The sequence below is a fragment of the Fundulus heteroclitus genome, chromosome 9 (assembly GCF_011125445.2).
Source record: "Fundulus heteroclitus isolate FHET01 chromosome 9, MU-UCD_Fhet_4.1, whole genome shotgun sequence".
Taxonomy (NCBI): domain Eukaryota; kingdom Metazoa; phylum Chordata; class Actinopteri; order Cyprinodontiformes; family Fundulidae; genus Fundulus; species Fundulus heteroclitus.
In genome coordinates this window covers 26,522,865-26,545,830 of record NC_046369.1, presented here as the reverse complement: position 1 = coordinate 26,545,830, position 22,966 = coordinate 26,522,865, and the positions used below count along the sequence as shown (strand labels likewise).

At 39.3% G+C, this 22,966-nt stretch overlaps 1 protein-coding gene across 1 annotated transcript; it reads right to left on the bottom strand.

Annotated features, from left to right (window-relative positions):
* Positions 1-6,372: 6,372 nt before the first annotated feature.
* Positions 6,373-22,863, bottom strand: LOC118564179 (potassium/sodium hyperpolarization-activated cyclic nucleotide-gated channel 2). Its single transcript, XM_036141352.1, has 4 exons — positions 22,540-22,863; positions 20,997-21,237; positions 15,320-15,484; positions 6,373-7,917 (listed from the first exon to the last, which is right to left on the bottom strand). The coding sequence occupies exons 1-4, from the start codon at positions 22,663-22,665 to the stop codon at positions 6,953-6,955; spliced, it is 1,497 nt and encodes a 498-aa protein (XP_035997245.1). The 5' UTR covers positions 22,666-22,863; the 3' UTR covers positions 6,373-6,952.
* Positions 22,864-22,966: the final 103 nt, after the last annotated feature.

Sequence of the window (22,966 nt, the reverse complement as noted above, 5' to 3'; positions counted from 1 at the left end):
ATGCATTTCTTTTGGATTGACGGCTTCTTCCTGGCAGAGTAGTCTTTCAGCCCTTGTCGGTAGAGTATGTGGTTCACTGTGGATAATGTCCCACTCTTATAACCTTCAGCCAGCATCTTCACAAGATATGTTGCTTTTCTTCTTGGGTTGGTATGCACATTTCGGACCAAAGCACGTTCATCTCTGGGACACAAAACCCACCTCCCTCCTGAGTGATATGATACCTGGACAGTCCCATTGCATATTGGTTGAACAGATTAACTTGGCACCTTTAGGCATTTAGAAATTGCACCCAAGGATGAACCAGACTTGTGCAAGTCCACAATTCTCTTCCTGATATCGTGACTTTTTTTTTTACATTCCCACACAAAGAGGCAGAGAGTTTTAGATATGCCTTTAAAACATCCACGTGTTTCTCAGATCAACTCAAATGTTGTCAATAAACCTATCAGAATCTTCCAAAGACATGGCATAATCATCTGGGCGATCCCAAATTGTTTAAAGGCATAGTGATCTTAGCGTATGTAAACTTCTGAATATGAAGAAGGTAATATATTATTCTCAAATATGATCCTTCTCTCATTATTGTGGCATTTAACAAATATATATCTAAATTTGGTAATTCTAACAGGCATTAAATAGGAAAGGTTATTTAGTTTACTTGTCTGACGGTGAGAATAAAGCTTATGTCTTCATAAATACTGTATATAAAATTCTGGTTTCAACTGTATATTACAGGAATAGGAAGTGGTCTACGGCAGGCAAGATAATGACTCCTAATAACTTCTCAGCTGAATCCCACTTTTAAGATCTCTGTGTATTTCACTGGTTTGGATATTACAAGTGAGATGACTCTGCTAAACTCACTTCTGCCCAAACATGGATTTATGTACAGTAGCATGTTAAGGCTAATGTGTAACCAGAGAGGCAGAAGAAAGTGCAGTCGATACAAGGGTTGCTGTCAGGTAGGGAGAATAGGTTTCTTGTGAATTATTGATATTTCCCAGGAGATGGATGAGGCCCAGATACCGTAAACGGTGTAAAATGAGAAGATGGACAAACATCACATTTTTGTATGCGACTATTTAAACCTTGAAATGTAATAAATGCAGTATTTCACCATGATGGGTGCTATTGTAACCAGTGACATACTGGTTTCATATACAGAAAAGCAGATATTAAATTCTGGCAGTGAAAGATAAGCAATAACATCTTGACTTTCAAAAAACAGAGGCATTCACCATAACATGCTCTGAATGGAAATGTTGCATCTATTAGTAAAATGAATGAAAGCCTTTGTGCTTTTCTTTAAAACATGAAAACCGATAAGTAATAACCTAAAGGGGAATTCAACTTAATTTAAAAATAACAAAACAAAAAGAAATCCCTTTGTAGGATTGACACATTAAAAATAAGAATGGAAATTTGGTTCCCAATACAAAAATATACTGCTAATTACTTTTTTTCAACAGACAAAGCTGTCTACAATTATATGTTTTTTGGACAGAGGTCATGCACTTTACCTCACCAAGCATTTTGTCTGTAGAACTAAAATATTGATTGGTTTTACTATTGGATTTATAATAGGTGAATCAATATTTTCACTGAGAGCTGGTGAGATCTCATTTGAGGAGAGATACAACAAAGAGCAAAGAAAGCAAGCACGTCCTGGAGGATATAAGTAAGCAAGTTTGATTTTGAATAACTACAAAAAGCTCATATACTTACATATATGACCCGGTTATTAGTCAATATGAAAAATGACATTTAAAAGGAATTAAAAAGGCTATATTCATACTTTTATAAGTCATAATAGTTGGACTTAATGAAGTTTTAAGAAAAATAATTGAAATCTTGTAACGAAGCAAACTGCTTCGGAAATGCAGATGCCTCTGTGAATGCTGTTGCATGCATCCATGTGTGCAAAAGTGTGCATGGCACAGATGTTATCTTTACCAAAGCTTTGTGTGTGTACTGATAGGGTTGAGCAGCTGAGTGTCGGTAACATTTACATAACACAAAATATGTTTGCAAAGTTGCAAAAACAGAAACCCAACAAAACCTTTGCAGATTTTTGGGCAGCATGCAAAATCCGAAAGCCATCTGTGTGATGAGCCAGCTTTCTAAACTGGAGTGAGGTGCAAACACCAGATAAACAAATTAAATATAAACAGAATAAGAATTGATGCAGACCGCAAACAGCTTTTGTACAGACTCGGTGTGGTAATGCAGTGTAGAAAAAGAAGCCATACGTCTTTTGCCATGTCAGCTGATTTCCTTCTGCTTTAATTCTTAAGTTTGGTCACTTCAAACCAGATCATAGTATGCATTCTGTCATATTAAAACAACAATTATTTCAATATGTCCTCTTTTAAATAGGTCTACAGTAATAGTGAACCTGTTTACATAAATAAATAGTATTTTTTTAAGATGATGCAAGCTATAGTTACACCAAGAAATAACCATGTTAGCCAAGTTAATTATAGTAAGGATGGTGGTTTAAACTGACTTATCTGCTTACAAAAACAGACAATGAACACAAAATCCTCAGTAACGTTTCTAAAACCAATGTAATATTTAAAATATTGCATCTCCACAGACAAATCAAGAGTACAATTGAGTATCATCTGCATAAAGTTACCACTCAGGCCTCTATCAGGCCATTATTGCTTGTTGTCGTAGACGTCACATTCATAGGAATTGACTGGATGAATTTAATGTAATGGTATCTGATCTGTATTAGGTGAGTGTTGTGTTCAAAAGCTGCAGGATGTTTAGCTTTGGTTGGATTCTAAATTTCTGGGTTGTCTTAACACTATTATAATGTTTTTAGCCATTACAAAATATGTTGATATATGGTGCTTTGTGATAACGCTCCGAACTTACATTCACCGCCTGCTTTAAGAGGCACACCTTGCTAGTTCCAGGTTGAGCATCAGATCTGTTGTAATCGCTGGTGGTAAAGGTTCAACAACGTGTAGGAAACTTTCCATGTGAGGAACAATACTCAGGTAGGATGTGATGTTTAACAATGCTCAATTGGTCTTTAGTGGCCCAAAATGTGCCAAGAATACATCCGCAACACCATTACACCCACAGCAGCAATCTGAACGATTGACTTAAGGCAAGATGGATCCCTGCTTTCATGTTGTTTAAGACATACTCTGACCCTAGCATCAGAATGTTGCAGCAGAAATCAAGACCCATCTCACCAGGCAGCTATTTTCCAATCAGTGCAGAGGTCCAATTTTGGTGAGCCTGTGCGACTTGTAGCCTCAGCTTCACCTGGTGTAGTCTTCTGCTGATGTGGCCCATCTGCTTCATGTTGTGGATTCAGAGATGGTATTCTGCACGCCTTGATTGCAAACAGGGGTAATTTGAGCTTTTCTATCCTCTTGAACCAGTTGTCAGACATTTTCCCTTTTTTTTGGATTATTCTTTATAAACCCAGAAGATGGTTGGTAAAAATCCCTGTTTCTGGAATACTTGGACCGGCCCATCTGGCACCAACATCTATGCCAAATTCAAAGTAATTTTAAGCCCTTCCTTCCAAATTGAGATTCTTGGTTTGAACTCAAGCAAGTCATCTCAAAGTCAGCTAGTTTTCTGACTGCAGTGAGCTGCTGCCATGTCTTTGCCTGACTTGCTATTTGTGTAAGGAAGAAATTGGGCAAGTGTGCCTAACAAAGCGTCTGGTGAATGGATGTATTAAATATTAGAATTTTTACAATAAGTCCTCTTCTTTGTTTCTTCTTCTCTTCACCACTATTCTTGTCTCATTTATGGATTCTCAAAACTAAATTGGTCACAATCCGTATTTGCTAGCCCAGGTCCTTGTTCTCTGGACACAGTATAAAATAAACACAATTGTCATAACAAGCCTGTATTAATTATGTTGTACGACCGGAATTAGCTTCTGGGGGGGCATATTTGATCACGTGACAAAAACACAACAGATCTTAAACAAACACTGTATAAAAATACTTTAAAATTGTCTACTTTGTCCTATTTGGAACTCTCAAGGTGGATGACTGTGCAGGAACGCAGACTAAACAGGACGAAAATGCAAAATAATCATAGGAGAGGAACTCATTATTGGCACAGTATAATGAAATCCAGCTGAAGGATGATAATAACGGACCCAAACAGGCCTGAGGGATTTCATCTTCCACTCTCATTACCCTGTAATGATTCAGGCAATAGTGTGCTGAGGTGAATAGAATGTCAGGTCCAGGAGAAGCGGGTCCTCTTCCTAATGCTTTTGGACACAAATCAGTGGCATTCAATGAACTCTTACCGAGGCATCAATGACAGAGGCACACTGCAATATACATCCTGCAAAGGATCAGTGCTGTCCTTGGCTGTTTATCTAAATTGTGGAGGTAACATGAGATTCATTATTTGTGAGAATTGACTTTGGCATAGTGATGCATTGCCTAAACGGCCCCTAAAGGCAAGTAAAAACACTGGGTTAGAAAAAAAATGACTTTACATTGCGATGTTGGAGGCCTGAATTTACAATTAAACCTGTAATAAGTTTCTGGTTTGTAACTGGCAGTGAATTACAGTTCAAGTCTGGGTAACTGGAACAGCTCATTGGGATCCATTTGAATATGTAATTAAATCAGTGCAGAGGTCCAAAACAGACTTCTTTCCTTTTGATACATCCAGCAGATGTAAGCAAGTTTCTTTGTTGTTGACAAACTTTTTTCCAGCCACATCTAGCAGGATTCAAATTTATACAATTCGCCAGAAAGACCTAATCAGCCAGTTGTGGAACTTTGCATAATTTACTTTGCATAATTTCTAACTCATAGTAGCGATTTCCATAGGGTGGAGACGTTGTTGAACCATTAAATGTGTCCTTTAAAAGAAAATAGCAAGGTGCATATTGACACAGAGTTGAGAACTCGTCCTCTTTAGATTTATGAACTATAAAGTGAACACACATGGGGATGATAAAAGCTGCAGTAAGGAATTTTGTAAAAACTGTGGACTTAGTCTGAAAATGTGAACAAGCACACCTAATGGGTCCCTCCCCCTTACTCTCTGCTGCCCTCCCTCCACAGCTTCTCCCTCCTCAGTGGAACCTGCCGTGCTGCTCCACTGTTTACCTGTCTTTGTTTCTGAGCAGGTGCCACTCCAGAGATTGGCAGTTTTCCTGTAAAGCAGGCAGTGTCTCCGCCATTTCTCAACACATCTGCAGTCAAATGGCAATCTTGAGTTTGAATTATGGCAGTGCTGTGCGGGGGAGGGGGATTGAGCAGCAAGTGCAATTGAGTGATTGACACTGCTAACAACCAATCAGAGCCAGACACTCCTCCTGGCTCTGATTGGTTGTCTTTGTCCGAGAGATGTGTATTTCTGCAAATGGCAGTAGGACTACTGGGAGGAGCCAGAGGAGCTTGATTTTCTTTCCAGATTTTCTGTCTTATCTGTCAGGACATAGTGACAGTTTTGACAAATATTTAAAAGATAAATTTACACAAATGTTACCTACTGCAGCTTTACAGTACAAATCAATGGTCTAGAAAAAGACCATTTGGCCCACAACGGTAGTTCCAGGATGGATCATATGCATACCCTGTGACCTCTAACGAATAGTTTGGTTCTTTCATTGTGGGTTAAGATGAAGGTTTTATGAGTTATCCATGTATTATGTGCAGTAGACAGCAGTTAGAAGGGCATGATGATAATTTATCACAACATCTCAATTAACAGTCCACCATTTCTTCTAAGGTTCCCTTCACTCCAGGCTAAACGTGCACGATAACATTAGAAAAACTTGCCAATAGACAGTAGTTGTATAGTGGTATTGCCAGTTAACCTTAGTACTCAGGATGGTATGTTCAGCAGTGCAAACCACTAAGAAAAACCCTTCACTTGCATCATTTCATGCAGATGATGAAAGTCCTGATGGTGTTTCCTATTCCACAGTAAGATTGAAACTTATGGTGTAGATCCAGAAACCTTCCTTATTTATTCTGTGATTTCATAGATTGACAGGAAACTTCTTAGAGAGGATGTGATACCTGTGGTCATAGGATTTTGAGAAAACAATAAAGCATCCTAGTTGGTGAGTACTAAAGGCACATCAGCATTATCATTGCCTTACACTAAAACAAGGGTTCCAAAAGTCATCTAATCAAAGAACTTTATAACAGCTGGAGAGGTATGGCAGACTATAAACCAGTCTCAATCTGGCGTGAAGGGAGTGTATAAAAGGGTCCTTCCTTTCTATCTACTCAAGACCAACATATCCTCCATCAGCAGCTCCTGGTCCACTTTCTTGTGTATTACATTATATATATATATATATATATATATATATATATATATATATATATATATATATATATATTAATACTGTCAGCAATCAATTCATGATAATATTACTCTGGAAGTATGGCTTTAAATTTTGTGATATGGTAGTCGAAAAATTGGAATTCCTTTTTCAAATTTGTGCTTACCAACAAGGCGAAAAGATATCTTCAAAGGGATAACAAAACAAAAAATTTTCTCCAAGACTAAAGTTAGTCAGTTTAAAATGAGATCTGGTGCCTTATAAAGAAAATGACAGTATGACAGCAAATAATTACCAACGAAGTTCCAACTTCTGTCATCGGAAGCAGGTCCCTGAAGAACATTTTTTAAACCCTCCGAATCCAGGTTTGCATTATACGAGGTGAATGAGAGGACACTAAAGAATATATTGTTGACTATGTTGTGTAAGATGCTACTTTACCTCTACTTATTTGTGCAACTACATCTGTGAGTAGAAACATCTCTGTGATGCAGAATCAAATGTCACTAGATTCAAATGTTTCAGATGCTCCCAGCTCGCTCAACATTCATACATTCGGATAGTCAGACTTGGAAAAAAGAAGAGGAACGTGTTTATCTGCAAACATGCTCCTTATTCAGTCTCTCTCCCGGAACAGTTTGTTTAAGATCACAAGTTTGAGGATAGCCTAGATCTCACCTTGATGTGGTCTGTCTCTGGAAGGCTCACTATTGAGTCTTTTTTAGGCGGTCCAGCGTCCCCCTGACCTGTTCCAATGCTACCTACCGCCACACCTGCTGCAAAACCATGCACAGAACCAGGCAAAGATGCTACAGGGAAGGCCCCCACTGACATTTGGTGGGGGAGTACCACCCTTTGAGGTACTGCACTCCGAACGCTTGTGGGACCTAATGAGGTTGGAGGGGGTCCAATAGAAGTTGAAGAAACTTGTGTTGACTGAGGTGGACTGGGGACAGCTGGTTGCACCCCCTCATGGGGCAGTGAGGGCTGAGACGCAGATAGAGCCCTGACATCTTGGCTCAGGCTGCCGAGTTGCAACGAATGGGTGCTCTTATGCATGCTGGGCCGATGGGCAGGACTGGCTAAGTGCTGCTGAACCAGAGACAGCTGGGAGCCTGAGATAGGACCAGCCAGCGCACTGGATCCATACTGGAATGATCGTCCTCCAGCAGCCAGTGGACTCTGAACAGGGGGACTGGCCAAGACTGGAGCAAAGGCACCGGAGGCAAGGAGTTGCGACTGTAGTGGAGAAGCAGAGACTGGGCTGGATACACTCTGCACCACCTGAAATCGCCTCACCATCCTAGGAGATTGCAAGGTCGCCGGTCCCATCGGATTTCCTTGCATGGGGTTGCAAAAGTTCATTGCCACAGCTTGCTGCAGAGTGGCGATTGCCGAGTCTCGAGGTTGAGCGGAGGAACCCAGAGGAGAAAAGATCCCACCAGGAAGAGGAGGGGTCATGGACATAGCCCGTGGCCGTGGTACGTCCACTTGCTGAACCATCTCCCGATCATATTTGACTATTTCCTGAATCATCTCATTCTCATGGTTGTTGAAAACACCAGAATTGAGATCATGTTGAACTTTGTGCATCAGAATCGAGTTCTTCTTGCCTGCAATGACACAAATACAGAATATTAATGTGTGATTGAAATGTATTCCGAGCTACAAAAGTAGACAATGTTAGCTGACATTGTCAAGGCATAGGAATACTTTGTTGGAGTTTAATGGCAAATGGCTATTCAGTATTTTTACAGGCCCAGGGTACGAAGCTGTGTGCCTTAAATTGGACACATTCATAATTTGAGCGTGTTTCTCTGTTTGAGACTCTTATTCAAAAGACCAAAAGGAAGTAAGTGTTCATTCGTCCTGGTGTGATGATGGAACCAACTAATGAATAATGCTTATTGGATTGGCTGACACTGTGAATAGAAAACACTGTGAAAAAACTTTGTCTGGATAACCACAAGCATTAGGCCTTAATAGCCTGCTATTGGCTAGTTATGACTAAGTTGGACTACATTTGGTCTTCTCTGCTTTAAAATCTAAAAGGGATTGTGTCAACTTGAATTTACATTTCTACCATGAACATAGATTCTTTGAAACACATTTTAGAGTTTCCACAACCTTGTTTCTTTGTTTGAAAACCCAAGGAGCATTTTCAGTATTTTACATTAGGACCACTACAGAATTAGGCAAGCCTGAAAAATGCAATGAACTGGCCAAACCTGGAATGAAATACTGTGCTCTTTACAGATTATAGATTCTTGAAAACACAATTTGTTATTGGTGAAACTCTTGCTCACGCTAGCTGTGAAAAAGAGGCATCTTTTGTTTTTCTTCACATACTGCTGAAATTATCTGTTGTTTTGTTCTCGTGAATCCAATCTCATTTACTCTTTGGATGCATCGGTACAGTGCCAATAATTTTGCCATCCCGGCCATTCTGGATAAGCTGCTTAAATAAAAACAATCCCTGGTTGTTTAACCACAGCCAGTATGTTTACAAGAATCCAAGTTATGTATGAAGAAACAAGAGGATTTTTGCAAAAAAACCTGGCTAGGCTCGACACAGCAGCTTTCCAAACTGAGAAAAAAAAAAATGTATAATTTGATTGAGTTACAACTGTGTTAGTCGGTTTCAATTAAGCCAGTATATTTCCCAAGAATAAATGATGCATTTACCAGTAAATTAGGAGGACTGAGGCAGCAAACTACTGATAAAGAAAGCACAAGCTATTTCGACATGGTGCTGACCAGCTGCTCGCTTCCTGAGGGTGATGCATGTAGATCCAAAGGACTGAGATAACTATGTGCAGTTTAACAGGTATAAAGACAGTATAAAGACACAGTTGGGAGCAAAGTGCAGACTTCTGAGGCAGACGGACTGTAGCTCTAAATCCTTAATACAGACTTCCGCAAGAGTTAAGGTGCGTTCACACCGAACGTGAAGCAGGGCGAATGGAGCGAGTGATTTGCATTTCATCAGTATGTAAAAGCCTGATCAGGAGCAAATTAACGGTCGGCAATGTGAACGACGCATTTCAAATAATGTGAATGATGTGAATTGGGCGAAGTGAAACAGCGAATAGGCGAGGTGGACGCATGACAAGAGCAATGCACAAATCTCGCTCAAGTTCAACAATCTGAACTTTTCTGTCAATTTGCATCACGTTAATCAATCATTGACTGGATCTGGTCATGACGGAGGGGGAAGGAGTGCAGCGGAGATGAAGCTCTTCAGTCAAAGTGGATATCGTGTCCTATTGCATCTCTTGACTTATGTATTTTAGCAGTCCTCGTCCATTTATTTGAGAGCGAAAATGTTTTTTGTATGTTACATATTTAAACAATTAGGCTATATTTCTATTAAGCACTGATTAATTTACTGACTGAAGACAGATGGACAGGTGATTGGCAGCAGGAATAGAGCGCCTGTAGTTTGTGTCCCAGAGGGAGATCTGTCCCTAGAAGCTGGACAGCAGGTCCTCATACTGGGTCCTGGACAGCTCCTGGAGCAGGTGGTGGTACTCGCCGAGCAGGGCGCGTCCTGGAGGATCTGGTGGACCCAGGGATGACTGACGCTGTTGTTTGGCTTTCCACATTACATACAGCACCGTGACTCACTCTGTAAAATCCAGGTCTGCCATGTTGAGTTGAACAGACGAGAAGAACCGGCAAGCTGGTAGACGCTCCTCCTATTTGGTGATGCGATAATGTGAGCTTGCCGAAATCTCGCTGTGTGGTCCGTGCAAATCGCTTACGAGAGAGAAGCTGAATGTCAAACGACCGACAGCAGGTGAACAAGGCAAAAAACATGCCTTTTTTGTGTTTGGTGTGTAAACACACCTTTACAATAGACAGTAGCAGATGTCTTTAGTATTGCAATAAAATTCAAGAAATGCCAATAGGCGGTCAGGGTGGGGGAGGGTGATAAAATGTCCTCTGAAGGTGAAATAAATAAACAAGACATGCTGTATTCTCGGAGAAAACTCTGAACAAAAGAGAGCAAGAAATCTGTTCCAACATGACACAAGGTATGCACTTCTTAAAATAGTTTACGTCAGTGTGGGATCTAGATGTCTTCTTCAGAAATTTAACTAAATAACAAAATATGTATAGCAGTTATAATAATGCTCTTTTTGCTGTTTTAAGCTTAAATAAGCTCATATAGAGCTCTTATTTTAATAGATTAAAAAAAATAACATTTTGGGCAACAAGCTATTAATGCTTCATGTTATACTCAACCATGACTGGGGGTCATAAGTTTCTTCTGCTGTCATTTGTGGAACATTTGCTGAAAAGTTTGGAAACCACTGGTTTTGGCTGTCTCAGAAGACATACAAGTTGCCCATGAACCTTCAACAACCCAGCTGGGACCTCAACAAATGATTTGCTCTCAAATTTAGGATTAGTGATGGGGAATTGTAGGAGCAAACTGGCAGCAGGTGACTGTGGCGTAAATAACGGCAGTTCCTCGCAGAGATGTCTGCAAAGCTGGACCTATTAAATTCCTGAAAGCAGGTGTGCATTCAAGCAGGGTCAGGCTGCAGCTGTGGATGTCAAGATAATAGGATGCACAACTAACCGACACATTGTCAATTTACTGAGACATGTGTCAGATATGAATCTTTCTGAGCTTTCTGTCAACGTACACCCACAAAGTGTGATGGAGAGGGAAAATGAGCTTAATGAGGAGACCAGGTGTTTTTTAACCAGTGAAAGGGATGTTTTTAGACCTGAGGACAGGTAATGCTGAGGTGAAGCACAGAAACTAAAAATGCCAGCTGCTTATAAAAGAGAATCAGTTTCAGATGTTAAGAAGATTTTTTTATTTTATTTTTTTTTTTTTTTGTAAAACATTGGGCTAACCATGACAAATGGGACAAATCTTGGATTTGTGCATTTTGACTTGCTAGCCTTTTTACCTGCATCCCATTGATTTAACATCTGTTGCTCTTTGTGCACGATGGAAGACACACCTGAGTTAGACATGCGAGGGGTTTTGCTGTCTAACTATAGCAGCGCATATGATGTGTTGCTTATGATCAGTGGCTGTCAGCTTGGACCTATTTTGCAGAAACAGGTTAGAGAACCAAAAAACTGCAAGAGGCACATTATGATTTTATTTGATTTTAGTTTTTTTTTTTTTTTTGTTTTTTGGCTTTTTCGTTGCTAACCTGTTGCAACCTGACCTGTTGCATGTGCTGAAAAAAAGGAAATGAAGATCTTTTTGAGAAACATGACATTCTGTTAAATCTTTGAACTATACATTTTGAATGTAGGCTGTAAAATGTATAGGTGCGTATAACGGCAACGTAAGGTACTTTAGCCGTGATCTCCCCACACATTTTTTTTTCTTGCTCAATGATTGCTTGACCATTTTGGGATGAAAAATCAATTGTCTATACATAATCTATGAGTACCCCCAAGTTGATAAAATAAAAATGTGCTGAATTTAATAGAAAATAAAGCTGAATCCGCTGACATGACTCCACTGCCAGTTTTCATTCCAAGGTAAATAAATCTTCAACAGCGCAGGCAGAACATCTGCATGGTGCAGTACAAGGTAGCATAAGGTTATCTTGTGGTCATTGATTTGGCATTCAAGTAGCACTTGATTAAAGTCTGCATGATTGGCTCCTATGTGCATTATATATGTAGCATCTAACTTTTAAACCATCATGCAACATTTTTTAATGTTCAAAGCTATTCTCCCATATAACTGGAGATCAAATTGCATATGCTACAGTAAAAGATGAAGACAATATAATGAATTGGGATTTACTTAAAGCTGCCTATGTGGCATTGAAATGCAAGGTTGGTACATAAAGCTGTGATGATAAGAAAAGCTTTAAGATAGTACACCTTATCTTACGTGCCCAAAGAAAACTGAAAGTGTAGGCCTTTGCCTGCAAAATGCCTATCCTAGATAGTGATGAGATGCATTTAGATATACTGCACTTTGTGGCCATGTCTGTGAAAAGTGCTCTATAAATAGAGCACTCATTCATGCTACAATTGATTAAAACTAAGTGTTATGGTTCCTCTAAAGGAGTAGCTAAGATGAAGGTGTCACACTTCCAGAATCTAATGGAAACCTAGAGCATAACGTAATATTCGGATCACTGCTTTCACAACAACGCCTTCATGCAAAAAATTAACATTCCTAATTTTGTGTCACCATACCTGGTACCTGGTACCTGGTTAACATTGTAACTGAAAGACATGCTGTATATTGCATTGGGAATTTATCAGGCAGTCACTCTTTTCTTCCATCTTAATGCATCTTTATTTAAAAGTACTGTTGATGAAACCAAGAAGAAAGTCACGTGTCGTTATTGATTAACGGGGAAAGCCGCACATGTGGAGGGAGCCTAGTGGGAAGGTTTGAATGCCTTGAAACAGACACGCCAGTCTTTCCCCAAATAAGTGAGCTGTCAGACTGATGGGGTGCTCATGTGCAAAATTCGGCTGCTATGGCAACCCCCGAAAGGTGGCGGCTGCAGCGCTTTTGGCACACATGTGAAGTCCGGTCTTGCAACACGCAGCGGCACAGCTGACCTCTGGCAGGTGGCGGCACAAGTTGCTCACATTGTGAAGAAAAATAACAGCCAGTCACAATGGCGAGTGTGCACGTGTACAAGTGTGTGTGTTTTAATTTTAGAGGGCAATCATGTTCACTGGAAGCATCGAATGATGGCAACATAAACACGGCATTCATAGGTGTAATTATGTTTAAGCGTCACTTCCCACCATGCTGTCACGGCAGAGCAGCGTTTTTGAAACAGGCGTCACACAGCTCAATAAAAAATACTCCGTTCTTTTCCTTCACTGCATATCATGAATGAATCTCACAAGAACAGCTCTTTTGTTTATTTCACATTTGTGTAAAAATAACCCATCGAAAGTACAGTATCTCTGAATGGAAACATTCGAGACTAGACACGTTCAATATTAGAAAGCTGTGTTTTCTTTATGCAGTTCTGACTTACTTTTTTATGACTACCTTGAAGCAGAAAAGGATTCTGTTTTTATTTGTTTCCAGAAATTATGTAAAGTATTATTTTTTAAACCCATATTTCAGTTGTATTTTATGAACACAGGTAGTTACTGTACCCATCATTATCTGTAATAGAATTTGAAAGGTTGGAAATCAATAAATTGACTATTTTGTATAATAAATGACATTTTCAAATAAACCCATATTACTTTGTGTCATTTTGCACTAAAAAAATCTAAAAAAGAAAATCATACGCGGGGTTCCTCAAGTTCCAGTTTCATGGCTGTTTCGTTCTGTGTCTACACGCTCCCGTTGCTCAAATTATAATGTATATTACAGAACTTCTTACAAAAGCTATGGTGATGATACACAGCTCTAGATTTCTCTTCCACCATAAGATCACAGTCCCCCAAGAGTCACTAAGGCTACATTCCAACCACAAGTTTTGATGCTTGACTCCAATTTTTTGCCGAAATCCTTTTATTTTTTGATGTGGTGGTTTAAACTACTAATTAAATGCAACCAACATCTGTCTGAATGGTCTAAGACCCCAAAGCAACATGTGCAGAAAAGTAAATGTTACAAAGCAGTGCACTGTTCACAGATGTAATGGTGGATGTAAATGTTACTCGAAAGCGTTTAATATAGCTTTGTTTAAAAAAAACACTAGTGGATACCAGTGTCTCTGATATCATGACATTTTTGAGATGAAAATATTCAGACCACATCCTAATAAACCAAATGAAAGAGAAAAAGAGAGCTATAACAATGGCCTTTTATGGAGCAGTGACTGCTACTGCTGTAGAGAAGTTGGTGTGAATGTGTAGTGAGAGCTAGTACAGTGATGTAAAAGATGGACGAAATGTGACATGACCGTTCAGGTTGTGGACGCTTTGAAAACTATCCCATTTAGTACCACGTATGGAAATGGTGCAGATCGGATTTTTTGGGGGTTGAAAAGATCGGAATTGGGCCGTTGAAAAAGAAGGATACGGGTCTTATATGGCCAAAAAGATCAGATTTGGGTCAGATTTGCCTGCAGTGTGAACGAAGTCTAAGTGTGTCAATAATATTAATGAGCAAATGCATCATCATTTCTTTCATTTTAATGTGGAAAATAGGGAAGGTGGGTTTTTTTAAGTTCCAAAATGTAAGTTTTGATATCAGCACAACTTCCAAAAACTAGCTATTGATATACTGTACACTCAGATCCAAACGTTAACATAAACTCTATCACTAAATCAGCTTACTACCATTTTAGATACAGTTCAAGATTAAACACTTTCCTGTCAAATTACAAGACAGAAAAACTGACACACCCTTTCACTGTCACATTAGATCAATGTAACCTCGACTTTACTGGTTTCTTTTAAGATCTATCAATGTAGGAGGTGACAGCAGGGGAACTGATTCTATCAATCCTCAAATCATTGCATTCCTTTTAAATATTTCTGCTCTTTGTTCCCAAAACAACTGAAGGCAGTATTTAGTTTCTATGCTCCTCGGTGAACAAAATTCCTGAAAACTGTTGGTACTTTCAGTTAAGACTAAAATAAATGACTTTTCATAAGGACCTTCTGTGATGGCTATAGCTAACTTTTCTGGGCTTTTTTCTTTTTATGTAATGCTGACATTTTACTAATAATACTTTAGCATATTCATTGTCTTTAATGATTTTTTTTTTCTATAACCATTTTGCTGTTTCTTCCTGGCACTTTGAATTATGACTGCTAAGCGCACTTTGTCCTTGTCACTGCACATTATTGTTCTTTATTTCATTTTTTTAACTACTCTTAGAAAAAGACAGTTTTCTCCCATTTGTATTTTAAATATAGGTGAAATAACATTAACCACAAACTAATGTCAAACATTTTATAATCAACTTTACATGAAAGGTAATTGCATCAAAGAATTGTAGAAAAGCCATTTCTACACAAAACACGCTTTTTTTCTTGTATTTACTGAAGACAGAAAATGAAGCTGAATTCTCCCAGAACTTCTGATGGCCTTACCTATCCTGTCCAGTCTGTCGATGGCCACCGTCTCAAAGGCCCTCCTCATCATGGGATACTCTTCGAGCACTTCATTGAAATTGTCCACCGAGAGAGAGTACAGGCGGCAGTAGGTGTCTGCTCGCACACTGGCGGTCCTTCTGCCTCGGGTCAGCAGGCAGATCTCTGGAGGGGAGAAAGAGGGAACGCAAACGCGTGACTAGAAACCAGAAAATGGCACACTGACAGATTTTAGGCAGCCAGGAGGTGCGAAGAGCTCCGAAACTGAAGCACAGCAGTTCAACAAATCTTATCAATTTTGTTTTCCCTGCTAAAGAAAACCGACGGCACCGAGCAAACGAGTGATCCAAATTGCAGCGATTTCCTCATGCAAGACTTATGCATAGTTAGTTTGACCAACTAACAAAAACTCTGGGTATCTGCGCAGCACTGACAGCTGCGTGAAGCAAAGCACACACTATATTTAGAGAATCACGGCTAAGCTTCATTACTTCACTTGTTCCTCTTCCTTTCCTTCAGTATTTTTTTTTTTTACCCGTAGCTCCACTTTTTTTTGAGGGCTGGGGCTGACTGTTGTCTTGACAACCACATGCCCTCCTTTTCCCTCGCCTTTAAAGGTCGACCTCCTCTGACTCTCAGCGGAAAAGGGAGAGAATAACAAATCAGAGGAATACTCCATTAAGAAACTACATACGGCTTCTTGCGCTGGAATAAACTTGCGAGTGCATGAAGGGTTCTGGCATAAATTTTGTAAACTCAAACCTATTCCCCATTGACCGCCACACGACTGCTCAAACAATAAACTGTCTGCCAGGGACTAGTCTGTTGTTTCGGGAAATAGGTGTTAAATGAACGGATTTGTTTAACTCCCTTGATCTTTGTTCACTTAAGATGAGGGGACTGGAAAGCTTTCATGATTTAGAAATGTGTTTTAGTAAAACATCAAACAATACAGATCACTGTAAGTTAGAAAAGACAGCCATCAAACCCATACCAACATGAGCTCTGCTTGGAGACACTGGGGCGTTGACTGACAGATGACAGGCAAGCTTATAAACTTCTCTAATTAATGAAGCTTTCAGCCAACGTGACACACTATAGAACTGTTTGTGACTCACTGCAGCTGTGAACACTGCTAGATCGGGGATCCTTTACGTTCCTGTTCTGCCTGCATTCTGCCGAGGTGAATAACGACGTAAGAATGCTAAAACGAGGAGGAAGGAAGTCAGTCCCAATCTTTGCAAACGGTCCTGATAATGTACCTGTTAATGCCAGCTGTCTCCAATGACTGTAAATGAGTGACTTACAAAGTGAGGCAGAAGGAAATAAACATATAGCTGCAAAGGCAATTTACATAATAAGTGAATGTTTTACTTTTACCTCCCAAAAATGTAGATGTATATATACATATGTATACACAGCTGCAGTAGAAAAAAAAACTTGACAACGCAAAATGCAATTAGAGATTTATTTATTTTTTGATTGTTTGTTTTAAGAATTTGTACCATAAAGCTGCTGTAAAGTATGGCTAATTTTTTTTGTCAAGTCACTGAGTAGTATTACCGTTTGCTTTGCTTTTTTTGTAGCTCCTCTATCTTCTGCAGAGAGAGCTATATTTTAGAATCACTTATTGGAGAATAAATCAAATCAATTTTCTGCTGCCCAACTAGGCTGACCAATCTTTGTAAATTATAGCACCCAGTGTGACGCATTTCTCTGATGGAAGCAAGGAAGTTTGTTCACAAAGCAGTCAGATGCACAGCTAGGTCACATATGTGATTGGCTTAAAGCTAAGTTAAGTTTTTCATTAAAATTTGAGAACTTTTGCTCGCTATAGACATTTAATCCTCTGCTTCATCGAGCTTTCATTTTTGACCTATCCAAAAAAAATCTGGACTTTTGAGAAAATTAGCCCAGTTCATGCCAGCAAACATTCACAGTAAATGGATTCAGTCTCTGGGTGCTAAATAAAAATGTAAGCACATCAGATTAAAAGTGTAGTAATTCTGGCTCCCCTCATTTAACTGAGTAATGATAAAATACAAGTTTTTAAAAAGTTGTCACCTCAAATATGTAATCTCAAGTTGTCAAGCTTAAATGATGGCTTTAAGATTTCATTATAAATGTGAATTTTCAACACGTATGGCATGTTGAAATGCAAATGGATAAATTTGCTTTAGTGTGATAATAGCTTTTATTTCAGCATCATTAGTCATTTAGACTCAAGTGAGCAAAATAGGACATCATCTTAAATTACTAGTTCTTCATTAAGAGATGCTTACATGTCTAATCTATTTTTATAGCACTTGAAAAAAAGGGATTTAATTGCACTTAAATACCTAAAAGGAAACATTTTTTTGTCATTAAACAAAATGTATGGTAAATGGTAAATGGCTTGTACTTGTATAGCGCTTTAACTGGTCTTGACAACCTCCAAAGCGCTTTACACTACAGTTCAGTCATTCACCCATTCACACACACATTCACACCCTGACGGTGGTGAGCTATGTTAGTAGCTACAGCTGCCCTGGGGCAGACTGACAGAGGCGAGGCTGCCATGCACCGGCGCCACCGGGCCCTCTGACCACCGCCGGTTATACAAAATAACCTAGGACATCCTGTCCCTTATACTCATTTTGGTTGAAATTCCTTCAGTGAGGCGGTTCTTGTGGCAATCTACCAGTGTGTTTCAGGTAGAACTTGAAAAGCCACACTGTGGACTCTTGGCTGTTGGTTTGAATGTCCTCAATCTGTGCAATCCTTTCTAAATATTCTCAAAAACAGGAGCCTTCAGCTGCAGTCAAGTTCTCCAGATTGCTGCTAGTGACCTGATTACTTGACTCAGGTGTGTTGGACCAGGGACACATATTAAAGTTGCAGGACATTGGACCGCGAGGACAGAAAGAAGATCCCTGCTCTAGAGGCCTCTTTAAAACACTGAAATCTTCCTCCTAAAGGCCTCAGACTGCTTTTTCAATCTCACCACGGTGTCCCTTCTCATTTCAACAGTCGGCAGCAAGACAAACTGATGTATAAACAGTTTGTCTTGTTAAATTGCTGAGTAATGATAATCAAATCATACTCTCCTGATTTAAGTACGTGTTTAATATCAGCCATATTGAGTGGGAATATATGTGTGAGTGTCCTGTGTCCAGAAATTGCATGTTTATTACAAGTCACAAGATATTTTACAAAAGTCCTTCCCTCAGCTTGTATTATATTTTTTTTATACTACCTTAATCTTTCAGTGTTGTTAAATACATTTTAAACTTCCCTACGATCAAATATGGTACCTGCAGATTTTCACAATGTGTCCTGCTTTTCCATAAAATGACTGGAGTGTCGCTCAGAAAGACCAAAAAGGCAGAGAAAAGGTCTGTCTTCTCCATGAACGTGCAGATAGATCACTTTGAACGTTTTCAGGTTATGTTATGGCACAATAACTGTACAGGCATACTCGTCTTTCTATCAGCACAACAAGGAAATAGTTTCTGCAGAATGGCGCAGTTTCAGTTCCTCGCTGAATGCACTACTGTTTGCATGTTTGTTGTACTTTAAGCTATGTGGGCTAAAAAAAAAAAAAAAAAAAAAAAAAAAATTTTTTTTTGAAGATTTCAGGGACATGATGGTTAGCATGTTTTGGTGCTCCACTTTCTGTGAGAGTTACTGTTCACAAACTGGCTAAGACATCGTTTCATAAACCCTCACCTGGGATCTCTGTGGTTTCACGTGACGCACGCATTTGCATATTCCTAGCATCATTAGCGGCCAGTGGGCAGTGCGATGAGAGGATAATAACGCTAATGAAACCACTTGGGCTGAATAAATTGGTCATAGCACGGTGTAGCCAGCTTTGGTCCGTGGTGCCATCCTTAAAGATGACGATCAAAACAGAGAAATGCTGGATAGTCAAAGTGGATTTTAGCAGGAGCATAAATATTCAATAGCACTTCTTGGACCCATTTCCTTTATTCCTTTTCCATACGTTTCATGTTTTCCGGTATTCTTTAGAAGGCCAAAAGGTTCAGAGACCTGGCAGAGTGCTTCGCTGCCAAAGAAGCCTCTTAACTTATTAGGATACAGACACGTAGATTCTCTTCTCTTTTTTAGCACAAGCCCTGACATTATAGAGAACGCTCAGCATACTGTTATAACAGTGGTAATAGAAAAGTCAAATACGGTATATACAATATAGCCTCAATAATGCATTATCTTAAGTGGCCTTGAAAGGTAAAGAGAATGCATAACACACTGGGTACCAGTCTTGCAGCTTTGCAAAAGATGCTTGAATCCAGAGTGAATGGGTACTTCTGGTGTTCTCAAGAACAATTGCAGCAATTGTTTTTTGGGACATTTTTGAGGAAAGGTTTTATGGCTTCAGCTATTTGTAGCATATAGATACGTCAGATTAGTAGTAGCAGTTTTTGATATGGCCCATATGGGTCGTTGCCCAGGTTGGCAATTGAAACAGGGGAAGGTTGGGGTGGGAAAGGCTTGGGTGGTGGAAAAATAGTATAACTAACTCTGTCAGTTGTAAGTTGAACCGGTTTTCTTTGTCTTTTTTGTACATGTTCGGAGAGCGGCTCACCTAGATCCAATGCTGCAAGGCACTGTACTGGCCAAGCCTACACTAGCTCTTGTTATTATTAGGTGATTGTATTCAAAACTGAAGGCAACTGTTATTTAGTGTTATTTTATTCACGTTAAAATTAATGGGAATATTGATTTCTCAACAGTTTGGCCCATCACATAATTTGTGACCAGCTTTTGCATGTTTCTACTGTTACTTTGTTGGTTTATCTTTGGGGATGAGTCAAGTCTTCAAAGTTGGAAGGTCTCCTTGCCATCACCCTAATCTTTAGCTCCCTTTACAGATTCTCTATCAGATTCAAACCAGGACCCTGTTTGGGCCGCTCTAATACAATAATATCACTTCCAGTCATAAGAAACATCATAGTAAACCTAAGGAATCACTTTAAGTCTAAATTTGCCAGGAGCATAAATAAATTTGCATTTAACATTAACCCCGCCACCCACCCCCCCCTTGGGTTTTGTCATTTACTGTTAACACCTAAGAACAGCTGCTTTACCGAGGACAAAGGTTGGATTAGAGCATTACATTTACAACCTATTCCCTGCTGCAAACTGAGTACGTGATTTTACCACACATAGCAGACAGTGATCTAATCCTGCTGTCCCTCTGATCCGAGGAGACCTGTAACATCTTCCTTGTTGACAGGCACAGCTTCAAACTCCTTTTATCATACATTACACATGGCTCCATAGGCACAATTCCTCGAAGCTAATTGGTTAATATTAATTGGATGTGCGTGCACAAGAGCATGCTGTGCACTTGGGTAAATGCAATAGCGCTGGGGGCATCTTTCACATCAGTGCACTCTGGTCTGCTGTAGGAGGGACCTGATGTTAACAATTCAACACATGTAGTTTATCTATATATATACTTAAAAAAGGGCACGTGACCATGTGTTAGCGCTCATCTGTGATTCACCACCATTTGGTCCAAAACAGTGAAAGGGAAACATCCACTGATGCAATGGAAGTATGTATATCCAGGTTTAAGGGTGCTGTTTTTCCTTTTTCTTAACACAGCATAGAAATGTTGATTTTAGGGTCATAGAATTAAGAAAAAACATGTTGCAACAAAGTGACGTACCGCCAAAGTAGGAGCCGTCCATCAGCTTCATGCCGATGCTTCCTTTGGTCAGGACGCTCACCACCCCGTGCTGAATGAAGTACATCTTCTTGCCAATGGTGCCCTCTCTGATGATGTAGTCTCCAGGCTGGAAGACTTCAAACCTCAACTTGGTCAGCATGGCTGTTACAAAGTTTGGGTCTGCGTTGGCGAACAGCGGCATCGAGGCCACGAGCTTACGGCAGTTGAAGTTGACAATTTCCTAAAAAGTGACAACAGCTATTGTAACAGACAATCTGTAAGAACAAAGTGCTTGTGTGATACTTCTTTTAAAATGCAGCTAGGGATTAAAAATCAAAACTTAAAATTTTCGTAAAACTAAAAATTAAAAACCATAAATTAGATTTGCGCTAGCCTTATAGATTTGGTAGAACTGTCTCCAACTTTCATTTCAGCTAAAAAGAAAAAAAAATCCCTTTTTGATAAAAATTTAAATCACACAGATGTGCCTGTGACTCCGTAAAAAAAGGAATATTTACAAACCTAAGCAAACAATGGAAGATTTCGTGGTTTATAACTGCCACAGCTTTCTGACATACTTTTCAAAGTTTGAAAGCCCTTTTAATGAGGAGACAAGGTAGACAGAACCTTCTTTGGCTTTATGGCACAAAGAGTAATGCAGAGTTTCCCCTCCTCCACCTGTTGCTGTGCAGCACTGGCCAGTTGGCTCAATAGACCAATTTGATATCAAATTGAAAATAAATTGGATTCTGTTATTCTGTGTTTTGCTTTAGATAAAAAATGATCAGTGAAACTGACTGTGAAAAACCAATAATGACAAACTGGGTCATAGCCAATTACAGTCTGTGAATCATGTCCACATTAGTTAAAGTTTAAACAAGAAACTAGAACTAGTTTTTATGTTTTTTCTGGTCCTCCGGAGCTGAAGTGAGGCACATTTTTGATATATTTCTGTTCCAGTACCTGACTGAAATTGGTAAAGCATCTAATTATGCAATCTCTAAGGTCACAGCGTGCCTACTAATTAACTATTCACTTAAAAACAAGGAAACATTAAAACCATGCAGGACTGTAATTGCTAGTTCCTTATGAAAAGCCTAAATATATTTAATTAACATTATGCCAAGTTAAAGTAAGTGAATACAAGCAACTCATGGGTGGAAAAAGGTAAATCCATTTTTGTTTTAAACACTGCATTAGAATCACATGTTATTTTTTTCTTTTTAATCTCTAGTACTCTGAAGTACTACTTTGAGATATTTTTGTCTTTTTTTTTTGTTTGCAGCTGTAAGCAGTGTGCTAAAACCCAATTCCTGGATAAGTGGAACCAGACATGTAATCTGCCCATCAGTGGAAAGTGCTCAGACAGTTTGGATGGTTATTTTACTGACAGTTAGTTATTCAAAGACCAGTTAATGTTGTAAATTGATTCACGTATGACTGAAAACTACAAATAAGGAAATCCCATTGTATTGTGGTGATCAGAAATGAAGAAAGTGTGTAATGATTGTAGACATAGAGGAGGAATGGAGTGTTTTCGTACCTCTCTCAGAGGCTCATTAAGCTCCTCCAGGATGCTCTCCTCATCAAACATCTTGCCTTGGTACCTGTGCTCGTAGTAGTCATGGATTTTCTGTCGGAAGTCGGCCGGCAGTTTGTGGAATGACATGTACTGCTCCACTTGCTTGTACTAGAAGATGATGAGAGACGGGAGAGATTGGAAAGAGGGAAAACAGATGGCTGGATCAATAAGAACAGGAAGTAGAGACATTACTGTTAACAGTTTGAGAGATTTCTCCGGCATTGGGGTAATTTTGTCTCAGGAGAAAGAATAAAGAGGTGACATTACTTTAATTTATTTCAAGATGATATGATAGAAGATGAAATGTTCTTATTGTGTTTAACAGCATAAAACTACAAGTTAAGGTTGTAGCTAACATAGATTTGACAAAAACCAAATACCAAAAATA